Source organism: Prionailurus viverrinus, chromosome C1 (genome assembly GCF_022837055.1).
Source record: "Prionailurus viverrinus isolate Anna chromosome C1, UM_Priviv_1.0, whole genome shotgun sequence".
NCBI lineage: Eukaryota > Metazoa > Chordata > Mammalia > Carnivora > Felidae > Prionailurus > Prionailurus viverrinus.
In genome coordinates, this window is record NC_062568.1 from 24910975 (window position 1) to 24931617 (window position 20643).

The 20643-nt window shown below is 41.9% G+C and overlaps 1 protein-coding gene across 8 annotated transcripts in view; it reads left to right on the plus strand.

Moving 5' to 3' along the window:
* Positions 1-207: 207 nt before the first annotated feature.
* INO80D (INO80 complex subunit D) overlaps positions 208-20643 on the plus strand; it is a 72840-nt gene continuing 52404 nt past the window's right edge. For 3 of the 8 annotated variants that reach the window (XR_007154732.1, XR_007154733.1, XM_047870611.1), the window contains exons 1-3: positions 273-335; positions 19683-19775; positions 19881-20127. Coding sequence is in view for 5 of the 8 variants with exons in the window: in XM_047870611.1 (XP_047726567.1) it covers positions 19910-20127 (218 nt within the window). In the remaining 3 variants the exon portion in view is untranslated. Of the gene's footprint in view, positions 336-451; positions 486-1041; positions 1196-19682; positions 19776-19880; positions 20128-20643 lie in introns of those variants that run through there. The other 5 variants (XM_047870617.1, XM_047870612.1, XM_047870614.1 and 2 more) reach the window with 5 other exon arrangements.

Below are 20643 nucleotides of genomic sequence, written 5' to 3' on the forward strand. Positions count from 1 at the left end.
TCTGGTGTTATGTCCTCGCAGTGCCTGTAGTGGTGCTGTAGGAGGCTGCTGCCTCTTCTTGTGCAGCCCCGGCAGCCCTGCCTTCTTGGCTGGAGAGTATATTCAGGGATTTCCCCTTAATAATCACCGACCCTGGGAGCACTTTTTAGTTTCCAAAATAAAAATATGATCCTCACCCCTCTTGCTTGACAGGGAAAGGCTCTCGCCGGAGCCCAGGGGGGAGCAGTAGCAGCGGCAGCCGAGCTTCCTAGTCCATTGCCAGCGCCTCTCACTCTGATCTGTCAGCCCGGCCGAGGGAAAAGGGGGGAAGGAGAAAAAAAAAAAGCAGCTGAAAGGTAAGCAGAGGCGGCCCCAGGCCCGGCCCACATCCCCGGGCTCCCGTAGGGCGGCGGGCAGGGCCGCGCAGGCAGGGCGGGCGGCGAGCGCGCTTACGTGAGGCCGGGGATCCGCCGGCCCGCGTCAGGCCCCGGACAGAGAATGAAAGGGTGAGAGGGGCCGGCGCCGGGGTGGCGGGGGCTGGGGGCCGCAGGGCCTGGGGGCGCCCACGGGCGGCGGCGGCGGCGGCAGGCGGGCGGGGGGTCCAGCCGGGGCCCGAGCCGGCCGAGCGGCGCGGCCTGCGCGGGCCCGGGTGGGGGTGTGGGCCGGGGCGGGGGGTTGGGGGGGAGCCGGCTAGGCCTCGGGCCGGCGGGCCCCGCGGCGGCCGCGCCCTGCCCCGGCACCCCGGGCCTCCGCGCGCCCCTCCGGCTCCCCCGGGGCCTCCGGGCGGGACGGCGGCGCTGCGGGGCCCGATCGTGCGCCGGCCGGGAGGCTCCCCCGCGGGGCGGCAGGCCCGGGTTGCCGGGACAGGGGCGTCAGGGCCTAGGAGTGGGGAATGGGCACCCGCCCGGCCCTTACCCCTGGTCTCTCGCCGACGCCCCCCCCACCCTCGATTCCGGTAATAGTTGAATTTATTTATTCCCCTCTGCGCTCTGGGCGGCCAGGCCGGGGCGGGGCGGGCGGCCTGGCGGGCGTGGGGTGGGGTGGAGGGGCGGCGAGGAGTCAGGTGCAGCCGCGGCCCGGAAAGTTTCCTTTTAGGCCCGAATTGGGGGTTGCCCTCCTTTCGGGGAGCCCTGGTCCTAGCGCCCGCGACCCCCGAGGGCGTGGAGGAGAGCACTCGGCTATTTTGCAACTCTTTGCCAGTTCCTGTCCATTGAAGGTACTCCGCCCCTGCACCCCTCGCCCGCCGCCCCACCCCACTCCCCGGCGAGCCCTTCCCGGGCTGCAAACTCCTGCCGGTTCCCCAGGAGCCCCCAGGCTGGGGAGAGGGCCTTCTCTGCCCGTTTGGAAAAGTTTTCCAGGGAATTTTCTCAGCTTATTAGTTAGTGACTGGGCTTTTGGTGTGGGAAAGGAGGAGGTAAATTCAGGTGGTATTTCTCCTGGGCTGGCTCTCCTAATCGCCTTTTTAGCCTTTGCTCCAGAAACCGGGGGTGTTCATTTCAGATTAAGCACGCCCCCTCCTTTCCTCTCGGACTCCTCCGGGTCTCAAGCCCCCCTTTCCTGGACGGTCCCCGCACAGGGAAAGACGAAGGGAGCGGTGAGGAGATTGTCATTAGCGGGGGTTGGATTTCTGGAGCAGCCCCCAGACGTGGGAGTTTCCTGTCCTATTTGGTCAGCGTCTGGTATATCAGACACACGAACGGAACCCGAGGGGGGAGACCCTGGTTGTCAGAACGCTTGGAAGCATTAAAAATTAGGAGGAGGGAGAGGAGGTGGGCAGGGCAGCTTCTGAAACCAGGTCTACAGTTTAAGGATGAGTGGCTTATTTATTGTGACAATAACTACTTGGATTGATGTGATATTATGTCCGACCCTAGACATCGAAAAATGGGGATTTTTAAGGAAACTTGTTATTGCCACAACTCAGAAGGGTCTGTGGAAGAGCCCTCAGGGAACTGAACGTAGCTGACACAGTGTGGTTTTGGTATTTTTTTTTTCCCCTATGTTTAAACGGGTTCAATTTTAGTTTTATTTTGGTGCCACGAGCTTTGCAAGTTGCAAAAACAAACAAACAAACAAAAAGTAAAAAACTTAAATTTCCAGATCTCGATTTCCTGGTTTTCAGGGATGGGATGTTTCCTGTGGCTACACTTAACCACCTTCTGGTTGTCCTCTAGTATGGAAGTGGAAACGTTAAATGTCCCCTGCCCCCACTACCAGCCCCTGGTGTGGGCAAAAGTTTGCAAGTTATTTTTCCTCTTTCGTTTTTTGTTTTTTTTTTCCCCCCTTCTTTTTTTAGCGGACCCAGGCCATTATGTTGTGTGTCTGTGTGTGTGTCCTGCCCGGTATCAGGCTGTCGTTCATGGGCAGAGGTGTTCCACATTCTGACCACACAGCCCCCCCTCCTCCCCCCCCCCCCCCCCCCCAGCACTGTTACCTAGTGAGAAGCTGGCACTTGAGCAGAGCTATGGATCACCCATGACTTGGTCTGACTCCTGTCGGGCGTGGAAGTGAGACTCCTCCTATGATTCTTCTGTCTTTCTTTTCCTTTTGTCTGCCTAAAATAAAACTCCTGTTTCTCCACAATGATAGATATCCAGCCATTTAGCATTTTACTTAAGGAAAGCTTGATATTTGAGGCATGGATTTCATACAAAAATGCAAATTACGCTTAATGGTTGTTCAACTTTATCGATTAATTGAAATTGCTTATTGACTTGGACGTTTTCATGTACTTGTGTACTCAGAATTGTTACTTCTATTATAGCTTGCCCTTATTTTTAGAGCATGTTGGATGGAAGAAATCGTTCAGTGAGTCTCTTTTCCTAGAACATTTTAGGATTAAAAAAAAAAAATCTTTGCCCCATAATTTGCTAGCTTTAAGATATATTATCGACTTCACTTTCCCAAGCTTTCAAAAACTGTATGTACAAATCCCAGAGTTTTCTGCTTTTTCCCACCCTGTCCCAAACCTACAGAAATTTCCTAATCTAATTGTGTCATGGGCTACTTTATTCTTGAAGGAATGGAAGATTTGACACTTTTAAAAGTTGTATTTTATTTGAAACTAATAAGAGTTTCAGGGCAAATATTGAGTTAATTTTAGATTGCTAAGGTAATTAATATATGTTTCACTGTTAAGTATTCAGTTTCAAAAGTAGATGTTTATTGTAACTTGTAAGTGAAATAATTGCATCTTATTTCTTCTGGAAGATTGTATAAGGAAATGTGTGTAGGCCCCCACCCCAGCTATTTTCCTCAGTAAATCATATTACTGCTATTTTGGAGAAATGAGATTGTAGTTTATATGGATTTTAAAATTTCAAAGTCAGAGCATTCAAACATGTCCTGTCAAAAAAAGTGCTGATCCATTCATTCTTACCAGAGATGTTCCCTAAGGGTTAGCCGCTCTCACCGTCCAGGTTTGGAACAGTAGTTCTGGGTAATGAGAGGTCATTTATATCTGAATACAGTTAGCAATAGTCGCAGACTTGTAACACCTCATTTCTCCCCCCACACACCTGGGAACTTGTAAACAATAGATGAATGGGTGAGTCTGGGCTGGAAGCAGCAAATTGTCCCCAAAGCAGATACTCTGCCGCTTTGACAATGGAGTCACATTTAAGTCCATTTAACTTATGCTAATACGACTCTGCTTTGCAAAACAAACAGCAATGGAATCTCCTTCCCACTCCATCAGGTACAGGTCTGTCCCAGAGTCCTCCCTGTGATGGCTAGTTTTAGACAATGCTTCTGGCTCTTTGAGACACTTTCAGAGATAACTAGTGACTAAAGCTTCAAGTTAAAACCTTAGGCCTCTGTTCTTTTTCACCTTGCACTTATTATGCCAGGCTACTTGGTTCTGATTCTTTCCCAGAATGTGATTTGTTTTTGAACAGCTTTTTGGTTAGATTTTAGCTGTGTGGTATCCTGCAGTCAGGCACATTTCGACTGGGCTTTGGGTTCTGATCCCAGCTCTTCCACTGGGAGCGTTACTTAATGTTTAGTTTCTTTATCTGTAAAACGGAAATAGAACATTTTTTGGCGTAAGGATTAGATGAGATGGCCTATGTGCTTGGCTCTTGGTAGGTGCTCATTAACTATTCTCGTAACCCACCTTAACCTTTTTTTTTTTAAACCATCTAAATACCATTTCTTCTATTTGTTTGCTTTTTTCTGACTACAAGTTATACTAGCTCATATTCACCCCACTCGGCCCTGTCTATCACACTCAGAGGTATAACCACTGTTAACATTTTTGGTTGTGTTTTCTCTCCTTGTGTGATTGGATGTGCACGCAGCTGAATCTTAGGATCTTGCATTTAAGTGTTGTGTAGTTTCGTGTTGGTTAAGTGTTTGGGTTCTGACCTCAGACCGGCCTGGACTCTCACGTGACTTGGACCAATTGACTTAATTTCATTAAGTCTCGGTTTCTTCATCTGTGAAAAGGGGTGATAATAATACCTTTATCATAGGGTTGCCATGACAGTTAAAAGGAGTTGCGCATAGTTTTTAAAATGGTGCCTGGTGCGTGACTTTTATATAATGTTTTCCTCTAAAGATTCTTCGTATTATGGATGTGTTTTCAATGTCAAGAAGCTCTTGGCTCCCTATGTATTACCAATACTAAGAATTTAATACTGATACTGTATTTGAGTACAGATAGAATATTATAATTGCCTTCATGGGGCAAATACCTTTTTGTGCCACTGAAAAGTTAGCAGGATTTTCATAGAAGTTTCAGCAGCTTGATGGTGGTCTAGCCGTTGGATTCTGTGAGTTGGCAGATGTAAAGGACTGGTAAGTACTCCAGTGGGCATCGAAAGCGGGTTTACTTTACTTCCAGCTGCTCCCTTGAAAGCCTTGTAGTTATCTGCCTGCTTGTGTGTGTGTTTGGGCTGCAGAGCTCTGAGGAAGTCTGTGACTTTGGTGGGCTCACCTTAGGAGGGTGGGATGTTTACCTGGGGTGATGGTGGAAGTTGCCAGAACCAGTGATGTTTCATTCATTTACCAGATTAGTTTCCTCTTGGTCACTGTGGCCTTGTAATACTGGGACACATTCTCTGCCCTTGAGGAGTTTTTAGTCTAGGGGTGGGGGGGGGGGGAAGGCTGACATTTACAACATTAAATGATAAGGGATAGATTAGCCTGGAGGAAGAGAACCTATTTATTCTGGCCTAGGGGTAAGCCTCAAAGAAAAGAAGGACTTTCCAGGGTTTCTAGACTTTTAGGGTTTCTGCCCTAAGCGAATGGGAGGAGTTAGAAAGGCATTCGGAGAGGTGGGACCTGCTAGTAGGAATAAATGCCTGAGGACAAAAGAGTATTCTGTGTTGCAAATTGTAGGAGTTGTAGGAATAGGAATAAATAGTGGGAGGGGGAGAGGTCAGCCTGGTCAGGTCCTTGGGAGTTTAAGTGATGGGCTCCAGAGTTTGGATTCCTTTTACATTCGTGAGCAGACCCTGAAGGGCTTTGGCCAAAGAAATTATTTGCGTTTCAGAGGATCTGAGTTGTACAAAGATTGGAGTGAAGGAGAGCAAGACTGGAATAGACCAGAGAGGAAGCTGCTAAGAAGAGATGGAAGGTTTGAACTGAGGCGTTGGGAATGACAGTGGAGATGGAGACAAGTCAGTGGACAGGCTGGTCACAGAGGTAAAGTGGTCTGCATAGGTTGGCCAGATGTCGATTTGGGGATCGTGTCATGGAGATGACAGCTAAAGCTGTAGAAGCAGAAACATTTGGCTTAGTCTGGTTCTGAAGTCTTTTGGGGGGAATCTGATGGACTCTGGATTCTTCTCCAGAAGAATGCATTTAGGTGTGTTTACGATTCGTACATGTGTTTTCAAACTAAACTTGGGATCATAACCTGTAGTCTTGGGGTAGATGTAGAGTGGAAGATAAAACGAGGGGCTGTAGAAATGTTTTGTTTTATTCACTTTATGTAAAATTTGTGACTTTATCACTGCCATTTCATAGATGAGGAAACCGATTTATAAAGTAACTTGCTTGAGGTCACGCATCTCTATTTTAACAATTTAATGGGAAATCTGGCTTCTTGCCTTTTGAAAATGCTAAAATTTAGAAACCTTGGGTCTGCATTTATCTCTTTTCTTTTTTTAAATATCACAACAACTTGCTAGAACTGGTTTGAGTCAGCCACCTTTAGAGGAGCAAAGTCTGTCCCTGTCCCACCCTTGTGGCCCATTTAGGCGTTTTACCTTGCATCCATCCCTACAAAATAAGAATAAGAAAGTCTTGGGGAACATTGACATTTAAGTGCGGGAGCAAGAGAAAGGAATCCACGGAGCTGCCAGAAAGGAGAGCTTTTCAAGAAAGAGAAAGTGGTCAACAGTGTGAAACACTGCAGAGGTTAAGTAAGATAGGGATGGAAAAGTGTATGTGGAATTTAGCAACAAAGAGGCCATTAGTTTCAGGTTCTTAGAACAAAAGAACTTTGAGGACTATAGCTATATCTTAGTTTTTCTTCTGGTCCTGCAATATAGGGTTTCTGTCACAATGGAGTGTGACCATGGCTTGCATAGGGACTCAGAAGCCTTTGTTGTAAAGGTTTATTAAGTGGACCTCATCAATGCTGCAGCCAAATCAAGCACTGCTCATTGAGTTGATGTTTCGCATCACGAGAATATCAGGATATAGTGACTCTATAGAACATAGAAAATATTTTTAACACTGGATTTTTAATGTAGATTATATGGTTTATTCTTAGTGGATTCTGTTACTCTAGCTCCAAGAAGGTGGGAGGCCCTGACTTAATGGAGAATTACACTGTACCATTCAGAAAACCACTAGCAGCTGGAGAGTGCATTTTAGCCCTGCAGATTCTAGATTAAAATGATAATACCAATAAACTACTTCTTACTGCTTCTAATAGTAGTTAAGATTAAGTGATTACTATGTGCTGGGTACCATGCTAAGTACGGTTCATGAAATACCTAATTTAATTCTCCTGAAGGACTCAGTGAGGTGCATACTATTATAGTCCTCTCTTTTACATAGGAGAAAACTGGAACCTAATAACTTGCCCAAGGTCACACACCTAGTACTTAGCAGAACCAGATTGGAGCACCATCTCTGACATGCGATAGAGCCGAGGGTACTGACACCTGCCACAGAACTGTCCTTCCCTCTCTAATATTAATCAGCCAAGGAATTCAACTAGCTTAAGGGCCATGTTAATTTAAATTCATAATGCAGACTCATTTGTACAGCAAAGTATTTGGCACATAATAGATGTTCAATAAGCATTTATTTGGTTTATTTTCAAGTATTTTAGTTTGAACTTTATGCTGAATATCGTTTATGTTTTGGGGTGATAGGCAATTTTTCTCACTGATCTTTCTCTTCAGATCACATCAGCGGGAAGATTTTCATTTCCGAGTCTTAATTTTACCGCTTTTCACGTTGCTATGTGCGATGTTAGTTTTTTGTTTTTTGTTTTGTTTTTTTTTTTAATCAGTATACTTATCTGTTTAGTATCTCACTACCTTTTGGTGCTCCATGAAGTTGAATGAAAACTTACTTCAGGGGTGCCTGGGTGGCTCAGTCGGTTGGGCGTCCGATCTCATAGCTTGTGAGTTCTCATAGCTTGTGAGTCATGATCTCATAGCTTGTGAGTTCGAGCCCCACTTCAGGCTCTGTGCTGACAGCTCAGAGCCTGGAGCCTGCTTCGGATCCTGTGTTTCCCTCTCTCTCTGCCCCTCCCCCACTCACTCTCTCTCTCAAAAGTGAATAAACATTAAAAGAAATTAAAAAAAAACAAACTTCAAAGAAAGCTTAAGGGGGCATTTAGGTGACTTGGTTGGTTGAGTGTCTGACTCTTGATTTTGGCTCAGGTCCTGACCCCAGGGTCATGGGATCAGTTCAGGTCCCTCCTCAGGCTCCTTGCTGGGTGTGGAGCCTGCTTAAGATTTTCTCTCTCCCTCTGCCCCTCTCACCCACTCATGCACACGTGCTCTCTCTCTCTCTCAAAAAAAAAAAAAAAAAAACTGGGGCGCCTGGGTGGCGCAGTCGGTTAAGCGTCCGACTTCAGCCAGGTCACGATCTCACGGTCCGTGGGTTCGAGCCCCGCGTCGGGCTCTGGGCTGATGGCTCGGAGCCTGGAGCCTGTTTCCGATTCTGTGTCTCCCTCTCTCTCTGCCCCACCCCCGTTCATGCTCTGTCTCTCTCTGTCCCAAAAATAAATAAATGTTGAAAAAAAAAAAATAAAAAAAAAAAAAAACAAAACAAACAAACAAAAAAAACCAAAAAACACACATCATAACAAAAATAATTTTAAAAAGCATAGCATGGGTAGAAAAGTTTTTTGAGCCTTGAAAGTATAGGACTCAGGGATAAGTAAATTTTTTTTTCATTGTATTAAATATGTTAAGAAAGCTAACATTCTGGGAATTAAAGTGCTCGATTTAAAAAAATTGTAAGGTATGTCATAAGTCTAGGCTCCTAAAAGGGGCTAAACTATACAATTACAGAGAGCAATTAGGGGAATCTGCTGTGGCAGTGAAATGAACATGCTTCTGAAACATGAGACTCAAAAGAACAGTAATGACATGCAGAGTTTCCGCATGGATGTGGTACAGTGGCAGTCCCAAAGAGAATAATGTTCATATTTTGGTCAGATTGGTTTATGTGTTGCTGTGGGAAGACTGAAAGGGCCATAGGTTGCTTTGTTAAAGGCTTGTCTTTTCTCCCTGCTTAATATCTTCTTCCGCTGTATTTGAAAGAAGAAACTATGGGAAGGAAGTGTTTTCTTTTCTAGTTAAACTCAGCATTATAATATAATACCCAGGAAGGTTGTTTGTTTGTTTTTTAAGATTTTATACCTAACCATTATTTCCCACTCTTGAATTCCAGTATGTGGATATGTTTGCTGTTTGCTGTGGAAATACTAATTCTGTGAGACTATTCTCAGTAGTGATTACATTTGCCTTTTAGTAATAAATAACGGCATATATTCTGCTCTCTAGTGTTCAGTTACTTGCATTGTGTTCTTTAAGGGAGCACAGATCCACTTACAGTCCCAACAAGTTATTTCCGCAGCAGAAGATAATATCTACCATCGCTGTCAATAAATTGAGTGTGGTTGGGATTTTTTAATCTTTTTCAAGTGATACTGATCATGTGTTAAAAAATAGAGTTTAGGTATAGTTTTTCTTCTTCATGGATTAGACAGTAATAATTTGGTTAAGACCATGTGGACTTTATACGTTTCCTCTCTTTATGTCGAACTTCACCTTTGGAGTTAGGGGTAAATAACGTCAATTGTAGGAGGCTACATGTAAAAAATGAAAAAAAAATAGGTTTCTTTTTTTTCTGAGATCTACTTTAGTGCTTTTGTTATGATTTCTTCTTTAATTAAAAACCCATTAATGTAGAGAAGACCAGATGAAGAGTTGTGCCCAGTTTATAGACAGAGTGATTTTGATATTAAATAGTAATTCATTTAGAAGGAAGCTAGATTTCAAAGCACAGGGCCATTCTCCAACATTCTTTCCTTTTATGGTATATAAAGTGAGTCTGAATACATTAGGGAATTGGAAATATTAAGTATGAAGATTAAATTGAGCATTTAAAAGAGGGATTTGAAAATGGCGAAGTGTTGATTGTTCAAAACGTAGAATGATATAGGGTCGGTTTTTAGTGGAACTTTAAAATATTAAAAATCAAAGAAATGGGAAGAAAAATTGATCACAGGTAGATAGAAAAAAATTAAGGTTAAATAGAAGTTGTTTCTAAGATGTTGAAATTAAACATCTTTCTGTAATGTCTTAGAGGTCCTTGGCAAGAGCTTTGGCACCTTGTGGCAAATACTGAAGAGGGCAGGTGGGTAGACAGTGAATTCTTTGAGTTAGAAAGAATCTGAATATGGGGTGCATGGGTGGCTCCGTTGGTTAAGTGTTGGCCTCTTGATTTTGCCTCGAGTTCTCTCCTGGTAGTGAGATGGAGCCCTTGTGGGGCTCTGGGCCTAGTGTGGAGCCTGCTTAGGGTGCTCACCACCACGCTGCCCCTCCCCTGCTCGTGGGCAAGCTCTTTTTCTCTCAAAAAAAAAAAAAAAAAAAAGAAAAAAAAAGGTTGAATTGGCAGAATTGAAGGCATTCTCACTTTTATTATTTTAAAATGTTTTTGGGGTTTTTTTGGTTTTTGTTTCTTTTTATTTTAGAGACAGAGCATGCATGTGCATGGGGGAGGGGCAGAAGGAGAGAGAATTCTCAAGCAGGCCTCATGCTCAGCACAGAGCCCTTTGCAGGGGAGCCAGAAGTGGGGCTGGATCCCATGACCCTGGTATCACGACCTGAGCCTAAATCTAGTGTTGGACGCTCTCAAGTGTCTTACCCTCAAGCAACTGAGCCACCCAGGTATCCCAGAATAGTGTTAGACTTACAGAAAAATTACAAGGTCACTTTTTTCTTTCTTTATTATTATTATTTTTTAAATGTTTATCTATTTTTGAGAGAGAGAGCGCAGGCAAGGGAGGGCAGAGAAAGAGGGAGACGCAGAATCGGAAGCAGGCTCCAGGCTCTGAGCTGTAGGCACAGCTCCGATGCGAGACTCAAACCCACGAGCTGTGACATCGTGACCTGAGCTGAAGTTGGACACTTAACCGACTGAGCCACCCAGGCGCCCCCTTTCTTACTTATTTTTTAAACATTATTTGCTGAATAGACATTGGGTGCCACTTTATATGATATCTATTTGATGTTACTTCATAAAAACTTTAAAGTTTCTGAATTTTTTTTAAGGTTTATTTTATTTATTTATTTTTTTTTTAACGTTTATTTATTTTGAGACAGAGAGAGACAGAGCATGAACGGGGGAGGGGCAGAGAGAGAGGGAGACACAGAATCAGAAACAGGCTCCAGCCTCTGAGCCATCAGCCCAGAGCCTGACGCGGGGCTCGAACTCACTGACCGCGAGATCGTGACCTGGCTGAAGTCGGACGCTTAACCGACTGCGCCACCCAGGCGCCCCAAGGTTTATTTTTGAAAGAGAGAGAGAGAGAGAGAGAGAGAGAGAGAGAGAGAGAACGAGTGGGGGAGGGGCAGAGAGAGAGGAAGACAGAATCTGAAGCAGGCTCCAGGCTCTAAGCTGTCAGCACAGAGCCCAACGTGGGGCTCGAACTCATAGACTGTGAGATCATGACTTGAGCAAAAGTTGGACTTTTAACCAACTGAGCCACCCAGGCACCCCTAAAGTTTCTAAATTATACTTTCTCTTGGTATATGACTGTGGCTATTAGAAATTACTGTATAGACTGTCCGAAGTGCCAGTTTAGTGATTTTAAATTATTTAATGATCCCTGGGTGAATTGTAACCTCTGTTTTAGGTAGACCACCTGGAATTAAGAATTACTGTCACAGAAGCTATTTATGTAAGCGGCACCTATTTATTGAGCACCTGTTAACTTCTGGGCACTGTGCTAGGCCCTGGGATATAATGATGAACAGAAAATGGTTTGTCCATCTGGGAACTTATTTTTTAGGAGAGAAGACAGCAGAATAGGCAGTTACAGTGGAATGTGATGATCACTGAAACAGGGAAATGCATGGAATACCTCAGAGGAGCATGTACCTAACCCAGCCTTTGGGAATCTGTAGGTGGCCATGACTAAGCTGGCTTCTGAAGGATTGGACTAGGTCTGGCCCCAGGTGGGAGCACGAACAGGGAAGATGTCCACTGCTCTAGACAGGGAGCAGCTTCTTAGATTTGATGAGACTAGAGGAGCCTGGGCCGCTCAGCTGTCATGAGGGCCTCCAATTGTACACTTCCTTTTGAATGCATCTTGTCTCATAGGCGATATCATCTAAAGGCAAAAATTATGTCTTTTTTCTAAATTTAGGTTTTAATCTTAATTCCATTTAGTTAACACAGTGTTATGTTAGTTAAAAATTGTGTCTTTTACTATTTTCCACAGCTTCTGAGAAAATGATGAACTTTTCACAAGTGATTAGTAAATACTTGCCATTAAAGCTAGAGTCATGTGGATTTCACATAGTGAAATGAATTGAATCAACTTTATTAACTATTTATTTTTAAATAAATACAGTTTATTTATTTTGAGAGAGAGAGACACAGAGAGAGAGAGAGAGGGAAAGAGAGAAAATCCCAAGCAGGCTCTGCACTGAGAGTGCAGAACCCAATCAATGCAGGGCTCGAACTCCCGAACCATGAGATCATGACCTGAGCCAAGGTTGGATACTTAACTGACTGAGCCACCCAGGCGCCCCAAGTTTATTAACTTTTTAAATAGCATATTGATTCTTTAAAATAAAAAATAATTGATTACAGAAGCAATGGATTGCTTACAGAAAAATTGGGTAATAACATTTGTTTTGTGATTTTGGTTTTATTTTGATATATTTTACCATACAGAATTTTAACATATAAAGAGTACTGACATCTTTGTTCTCTTCAAACCAACTAGAAGTAACAAGGAGCGTGAGAAACAAAAGCAACTCATTCTTTGGTAACTAACAAAACCTTATAACCAGAATAAGTGAATGAGTGCTGGTAAGTGCAGTGAAAATTGAGTCAAGGTAAGAGCATGCCGCGAGAGCGTGATCTCAGGCAAAGTGAGGATGCAGCTTTCTCCCAAATAGCTGACACACCTTGGGAGCAAAACCAATAACCTGCATATGTGGAATGGCAGAGTTGGTATGTACATTGGGCTCCCTGAATGGCCAGAGGGAGGGCTGAATTACGGACTGCAGTGATACTGTTTTTGCGAGAAGTTTAGAGTAGAGGAGAAACTGGAAGCACGTATCTTTACAGCTGCTGATCTTGGTCCACTGAAGAGAAATGAAGCCTGCATTATCATCCCCTGAAAATCTATGGCCTTTGGGCCTCTGTGAGTTGGGGAGACAAGTTCAGCATTGAGTCAAGCTTCAAGGGAAGAGTGTTGGTGATAATCATTTCCAGAAAGAGCCCAGCAAGTGAAAATTATGAACATAGTTCCCTATGGTGACAGGTGGTGTGTGGAGTTGGGGGTGAGTTGGGGGTGAGATGGCTTCTCTGAAGCAGGAGTTTAAAGAGGAGACAAAGCTCAAGAAATCAATGATCGGACAACGGGAAGAGGTAAGAGTGAGCTGATAGAACAGGTTACAAAAGAAAAAATATATACGTAGTTATTATAGAAATGAAGGTCACTTTCAAAGCATCAGATACACACTTGTTGGGAATAATGGAGGTAAGCTTGAGAGATTTGAGCAATCCAAAATGGAAAAAGTAAAAGGGAGTGATAGATAACGGAGCATGGTAAATCTAACATACCAATAATTGATAACCCCTGAAGAATAGAATCATTGAAGCAGAAAGAACTTACCAAGACATTAAGGAAGAGTTTCCCCTAATAAAAGACTTGAAATTCTAGAATGGTTTCTAATCTTTAAATGTAAAGACTTATTATTAAGTCAAAATGGAAAAAAAAAATACACAAGGTCACTAGACAAAAAAAATATGACCCAGGAATTTTATGTCCAGGTAAGCTATCGTGTAAGTATAATATCAATTGACACATATTTCTGAACAGAAAAAGCACAGCGTAGTTCTCCTAAGTCAGCCCTGCAGGGTGCGGGGCAAGGCTGGAGAAGGGAGGTGACTGTATTATAAACTACTGAATTAATAGATGAATTGAACACTAAGTTAAAGGATTAGTGATTAGCATTAAATAAATGTAAGTGTAAATATTATAATGTTATAAACTATGGCAGTACAGAAATATAAGGGAAAAATTAGAGATTGGGTAGTTACAAAATGAAAATAGAGAAGAATACGGTATGTAATACATATAACATGCAAAATATGTGTTAATCAGCTGTTTAATGTTATTAGTAAGACTTCCAGTCAACAGTAGGCTATTAGTAGGTAAGTTTTTGGGAAGTCGAAAGTTATATATAGATTTTTGACTATGTAGGGTGTTGGTGCACCTAACTCTCACATTATTCAGAGGGTCAATCATATACCAATTTCTTTTCTTAGTGTGGAGTGAAGAGATGTTATCTAAAGGGCATAGACTATAAATCTTCCAGGAAAACAGACTATATAACGAAATTTTTAATAAAAAATTAAAAGCTAAAAGCAATACGAAAAAAATAAAATTAGGACAAACTATTTGTCATGTAAATAAATATAAAATTATAAATTAGATACTACTCATTTATTAGAAGAAAATGATAGATTGGGACAAAAAAGTTATATCCATTAAGAGATGCATCTGAAAAGGGACCAGCAAATAATATTTTAGAGATTGATTGATTTAGTGAGTTTTTTAAGTGTCATGACCATATGATCTCTTTTGTAACTACTCAGCTCTATTATGATGTGAAGGCAGCCATAGACAGCATGTAAAATGAATGAACAGGACGGTGTTCCAGTAAAACTATTTACAAAAACAGGTAGTGGGCCAAATTTGTCCTTTAAGCCAGTTTGCTGACCCATGATCTAAAACTATGCTTTAGAAAACTTAAAAGTAAAAGGTAATAGCATGATATACGGAATAGCAAACAGCACACCATGGAAACAATGAATACTTTTTCAAGCATACCTATTACATCCCAGAGAAAATATCAGTCAAATCCAAAAAGCAGAGATATATCCATATTCTCCTTATTCTTATAGAACTAAAGCAAAGGAAAGCATAAAACTCTGCCAGCTGAGACAATTAAACAATCTCGGGCTAATGGAAAAATTGAAAAATCAAATCTGAATCAACTAGTAATACCAATCATCAGAATTCTGTGTGTTCTTACGGGATATGGCTAAAGTCGTACTCAGCGGAAAATTCATAGATATAAGTAAATTACTAAAGAAAAGAATGATAGAGAAGAATTCATCCCAAGAAGTTACAAAATAATAATAATAAAATGGAAAGAAAGCAGAAAGGAGGTATTAGCAAATATAAAAGCAGAAATTGATGGATTTAGAAAACATACTTGGAGGTATTAATAAATCTAAGAGATTTGAACCTTTCTTTTAAGATGTTGGTAACAGTTTTAAACAGATAAACCCCCATTGAGCCTAATCATGAGCAAAGGGAGAAAGCACGAGTCACCTGTGTATGAACAGACGCAGAGTCAGAGAATGCATCACGGATATTTAGGAAATTAAATGTAAGTGGTCCTATTGCTAAATTGCGTGCAGGTAAGTATGAAAACCTGATCTACACAAAAAAGCACGAGGCCCAGGCATCCTTCTAAGAAACATAACTGCAGTGCTTTTTAACTTGTTCTAGTACATAGGAAAAGAGATTTGCTAAGTTATTTTTTGAAATATTATTTTGATACCAAATTCTGAAAAAGCACACAAAAACTAAACGCTAGACCAGTCTCAAATTACAAAAATCCTAAAAATTAGCAAGTGTGATTTAGTGACGCATTAAAAGAATAATACATGATGACCAAGTTGCCTTCATCCCAGGATGAAGTATCAGGAAATCAGGAAATACTAAATACATCACTAATGGGAAATACTAAGTGCCGTGTTTTTAAAAGTATAAAAGAGAAAAATGATTTTCTCTTGAGAAGCTGAAAAAGAATTTGGTAAAATTAACTATCAGTTCTGAGTTTATTTTAAAAAAGAAACAACTCTTTATTTGTTTTTTAATGTTTATTTTTGAGAGACAGACAGAGCATGAGAGGAAGGAGGAGACACAGAATCCGAAGCAGGCTCCAGGCTCTGAGCTGTCAGCACAGAGCCCAACGCAGGGCTCATCATGACCTTAGCACAAGTCGGACACTCAACCGACTGAGCCACCCAGGTGCCCCTAAACAACTCTTAATAGGAATTACTTGATACTTCTTAACATGATAGGAAATATGTCTTATAAAAAGTTTGCATTATTCCTACTGTTGACGGTAAGCAATTCTCATTTAACAGGATTAACAGTTGTTGCCATTATTATTAGCATCATTCCAGCAGTTCTAGCCAATTCAAATAGAGAAAAAAAGATGTATAAAAATTGGAAAGAAAGGGGAAATCATCAATCTACACAGATGTGATTGTTAACCTAGAATATGTCTTAAAAGTGAAGGTGGTCCATCATATCCCTCCATCCCTGCCCTCAGTCTTGTTCTGTTATTTATTAAAATTTTTTTTTAATGTTTATTTATTTTTGAGAGAGACAGAGACAGAATGCGAGTGGGTTAGGGGCAGAGAGAGAGGGAGACACAGAATCTGAAGCAGGCTCCAGGCTCTGAGCTGTCAGCACAGAGCCCAACACGGGGCTCAAACTCAGAAGCTGTGAGATCATGACCTGAGCTGAAGTTGGACGCTCAACTGACTGAGCCACCCAGGTGTCCTTTCTTTCTGTTATTTATAAAATATTCTCATGCAGCTAGATTTGCTGCTTTTTCACAATGGCAATCAAATTAGTTCTATAAATTACTTGTTTCACTTATATCCAGTGTATTTTCCCCCTGAAGTTCACAGAGGTTTACTTGAACTAATTTATGAAATATTTATGTTGACCAGGTGGATGAGCAAGCCAAAGAGAGAGTATAAAAATGAAACAGCATGAGTTTGCTTTGAAATATTTCCTGTCCTGAACATCTAGACCTTTAGGACAGTTAAATTAAAATTTTTAATACAACTTTTCCTTGTATCCTAATAAAGTGAAAAGGGAAAGTTCTTATTTAAAAAAAATTTTTTAAAGTTTTTATTTTATTTATTTTTGAGAGAGAGCAGGGGAAGGACAGTGAATTTCAAGCAGGCTCTGCACTGTCAGTGCAGTGCTTCACGTGGGGCTCGAACTCCCGAAGAGTGAGATCAGGACTTGAACCGAAACCAAGAGCCAGACATTTAACGGATTGAGCCACCCAGGCACCTCTTGACATTTTTTTTTTTTTAATTTTTTTTTCAACGTTTATTTATTTTTGGGACAGAGAGAGACAGAGCATGAGCGGGGGAGGGGCAGAGAGAGAGGGAGACACAGAATCGGAAACAGGCTCCAGGCTCTGAGCCATCAGCCCAGAGCCTGACGTGGGGCTCGAACTCATGGGCTGCGAGATCGTGACCTGGCTGAAGTCGGATGCTTAACCGACTGCGCCACCCAGGCGCCCCTCTTGACATTTTTTTAAGGTTTATTTATTTATTTTGAGAGAGAGCCAGCATGAGTGGGGGAGGGGTAGAGAGAGGGGGTGAGAGAGAATCCTAAGCAGGCTCCCCACTGTCGGTACAGAGGCCTACGTGGGGGCTCCAGCACACAACCCAGGAGACACATGACCTGAGCTGAAAGCAAGGGTTGGTCCCTCAACTGACTGAGCCGCCCAGGCTCCCCAAAGCATTGGCATTTTAAAATTTTATTTTATTTTTTATTTTTTAAAATTTACATCCAGGGGCGCCTGGGTGGCGCAGTCGGTTAAGCGTCCGACTTCAGCCAGGTCACGATCTCGCGGTCCGTGAGTTCGAGCCCCGCGTCAGGCTCTGGGCTGATGGCTCGGAGCCTGGAGCCTGTTTCCGATTCTGTGTCTCCCTCTCTCTCTGCCCCTCCCCTGTTCATGCTCTGTCTCTCTCTGTCCCAAAAATAAATAAATAAATAAAAAACGTTGAAAAAAAAATTAAAAAAATTTACATCCAGATTAGCATATAGTGCAACAATGATTTCAGGAGTAGATTCCTTAGTGCCCCTTCCCCATTTAGCCCATCCCCCTCCCATGACCCCTCCAGTAACCCTCAGTTTGTTCTCCGTATTTATGAGTCTCTTCTGTTTTGTCCCCCTCCCTGTTTTTATTTTTGTTTCCCTTCCCTTAGGTTCATCTGTTTTGTCTCTTAAAGTCCTCATATGAGTGAAGTCATATTTGTCTTTGACTAATTTCACTTAGCATAATACCCTCCAGTTCCATCCACGTAGTTGCAAATGGCAAGACTTCATTCTTTTTGATTGCCAAGTAATACTCCATTGTGTATATATATATATATATACCACGTCTTCTTTATTCATTCATCCATCGTTGGCCATTTGGGCTCTTTCCATACTTTGGCTATTGTGGATAGTGCTGCTATAAACATGGGGGTGCATGTGTCCCTTTGAAACAGCACACCTGTATCCTGTGGATAAATGCCTAGTAGTGCAACTGCTGGGTCTAGGGTAGTTCTGTTTTTAGTTTTTTGAGGAACCCCCATAATGTTTTCCAGAGTGGCTGCACCAGCTGGCATTCCCACCAACAATGCAAAAGAGATCTTTCTCACATCCGTGCCAATGTCTGTCTTTGCCTGAGTTGTTACTGTTGCCATTTTGACAGGTGTAAGGTGGTATCTCATTGTGGTTTTGATTTGTAGTTCCCTGATGATGAGTGATGCTGAGCATTTTTCATGTGTCGGTTGGCCATCTGGATGTCTTCTTGGGAGAGCATTGACATTTTTTTGTTTTGTTTTGTTTTAAGTTTGTTTATTTTGAGAGAAAGAGCCAGTGGGGGAGGGGCAGGGAGAGAGGGAGAGAATTCCAAGCAGGCTTGAACTCACAACCTATGAGATCATGACCTGAGCCGGAGTTGGAAGCTTAACCAACTGAGCCACACAGGCGCCCCAGCATTGACATTTTTTAGTAACTCCTATTTGTTCAGTGCTTGATACTTGGTGGGTTGTGTGCTCTGTTATCTACTTGATCCTTAGAGCAACGTGATGGTAACATAGCTACTACTATTAACCCCTATTTTGCATATGAGAAAACTGAGCGTTTATTATTTGTTCAAGGTAACACCGAAAGTAGCAGATTTTGGCAAACCTGTCTTCTGAGTCCTTTAAGTATTTATGTATCTTGTCATTTATTGGTGTAAGGAATTTCCTATTCAGTTTTGTAAAGAAGAGAGTATTTCTTGAGTTTTTCTGTAGCTAGGATCCAAGCTATTTCATCAGCCATCTGGGTGACTTTTGGATTCTGGAGAAAGTGTTAGACCACATCAGCCCACATACAGTCCTGACTTGACAAATCAGTTGATTCAGTTTCATTGTAGACTATATGGAGTTACAATATGTAAATGTTCCTGTTGGACATTTTGTGTGTAGAGAGGTAGTGGGCATTATGTGATTTCTAACTTGCATTTTGTTACTAAAACTCCAGAATCTTAGAAGTCATGATTCTTAGACTATTTAGTGTAGTTGGGAGCAGCGTTTATGGATAGCAGTGCACTGAATGGTAGCAGTGTATTGGGTGAAGAGCCTTTGGGCTCAAGAAGTTGATAGTTTGGATGGGATAAATGTGGAAAATATTACAGGCAAAATGACTTTTAAAATAGGGATTGCCTCCTTTTTTTTTGTATTTCATAGGAACATTTGTTGCAAATTGCCAAATATTTTGCCAACGTATCAAAAAATGTTGAATTTCTGAGGGAAGTTTTAGGTCTGTAGGTTCATTCTACTGGTATTGTGAAAAGATCTGGGCTCTGAAAACAGATGCAGCAATCAGTCACCAGTAATGAAATAAAAAAGACCTGCCACCTTATGACATCTGTTTATGACATTTGTAACTTTGAGGTACTTACAACACTTAACCAGAGTAAAAGTTATTTAGTTCAATTTGGAGGGATAAGGTAACTTGATATTTTATCATGTCTCTTATTATTTGAATTTAATGTCGGGATGATGGATTACAATGAAGAATCCATCCCATTAGGAAGGGTGATATCCTAGAATTTCACTTCCCAGGTGAGCAAGCTTTTCATGTTCCTATTTGTTAACTAGGCCTTTTGATATTTTTGTAGACAATCTGCTTCATCTTGATTCTGCAGCATTCCAAACTGTGGTATCCTTGGGGTTCTCTTAACATTGCTATGGTGCAGAAGATTTAAAATCAGGTATGGCTGTGGGGCCAGAAGTCCCTCAGTGAAATTCTCAACTTAAATCTGCCTTATACTCTCTGATTTATCATTTGGGTTTCTTTTTTTGTGGTGGTCTTTTAGCTGATGTTCACAAGGAATAGAGTCACGTGATGTATGAAGGGAAACATATACACTTCTCTGAGGTTGACAATAAGCCCTTGTGCTCATATAGCCCCAAACTGTGCAAGCAGCGGCGACTCAACGGCTACGCTTTCTGTATCAGACACGTTCTGGAGGACAAGACTGCCCCCTTCAAGCAATGTGAATATGTGGCCAAATATAACAGCCAACGCTGCACCAACCCAATCCCCAAATCAGAGGATCGTAGGTAAGAGCTAATAGTGGGAATCCATCTTTGATTTAATTCGTAGGCTTGGAAGTTTTCTTGTATGTTTTTTTCTTAATGTGGTGAATTTAAACATTGAGTTCCAGGGGTAATCTAAGTAAACCTTGGAATGCTTCTAAAGATGAGAGATGGCAGTTTTTAAAAAACGGGGTGGTAAACTTGGGGAATTATTTGAAAAGTATGTTTGAGTGTTTTTATTGATGCAATAGACTTTAAAAGAATTTTTCCCTCAGTTGTTGCTTGTGTTTGGTTTGCAGTCCTACAAAGTAAGTCCTGATTTTGATAGAAATCTGCTTAAACAACAGAAATTATAGGAACTACTTAGGTGTTGTAATTAACAATAATAATTTTGGAATTTTAAACTCTGCTTGAAAGGTAGCAAAGGGTATGTACTTCTTGAAAATTATTCAAAAGAGTGATTACTTCAATTATATTTATTTTCTATCAGACTTCTAAGCAGTGTTTGGCATTGTTTTATAATGTTGCCTCTTTTGGTTA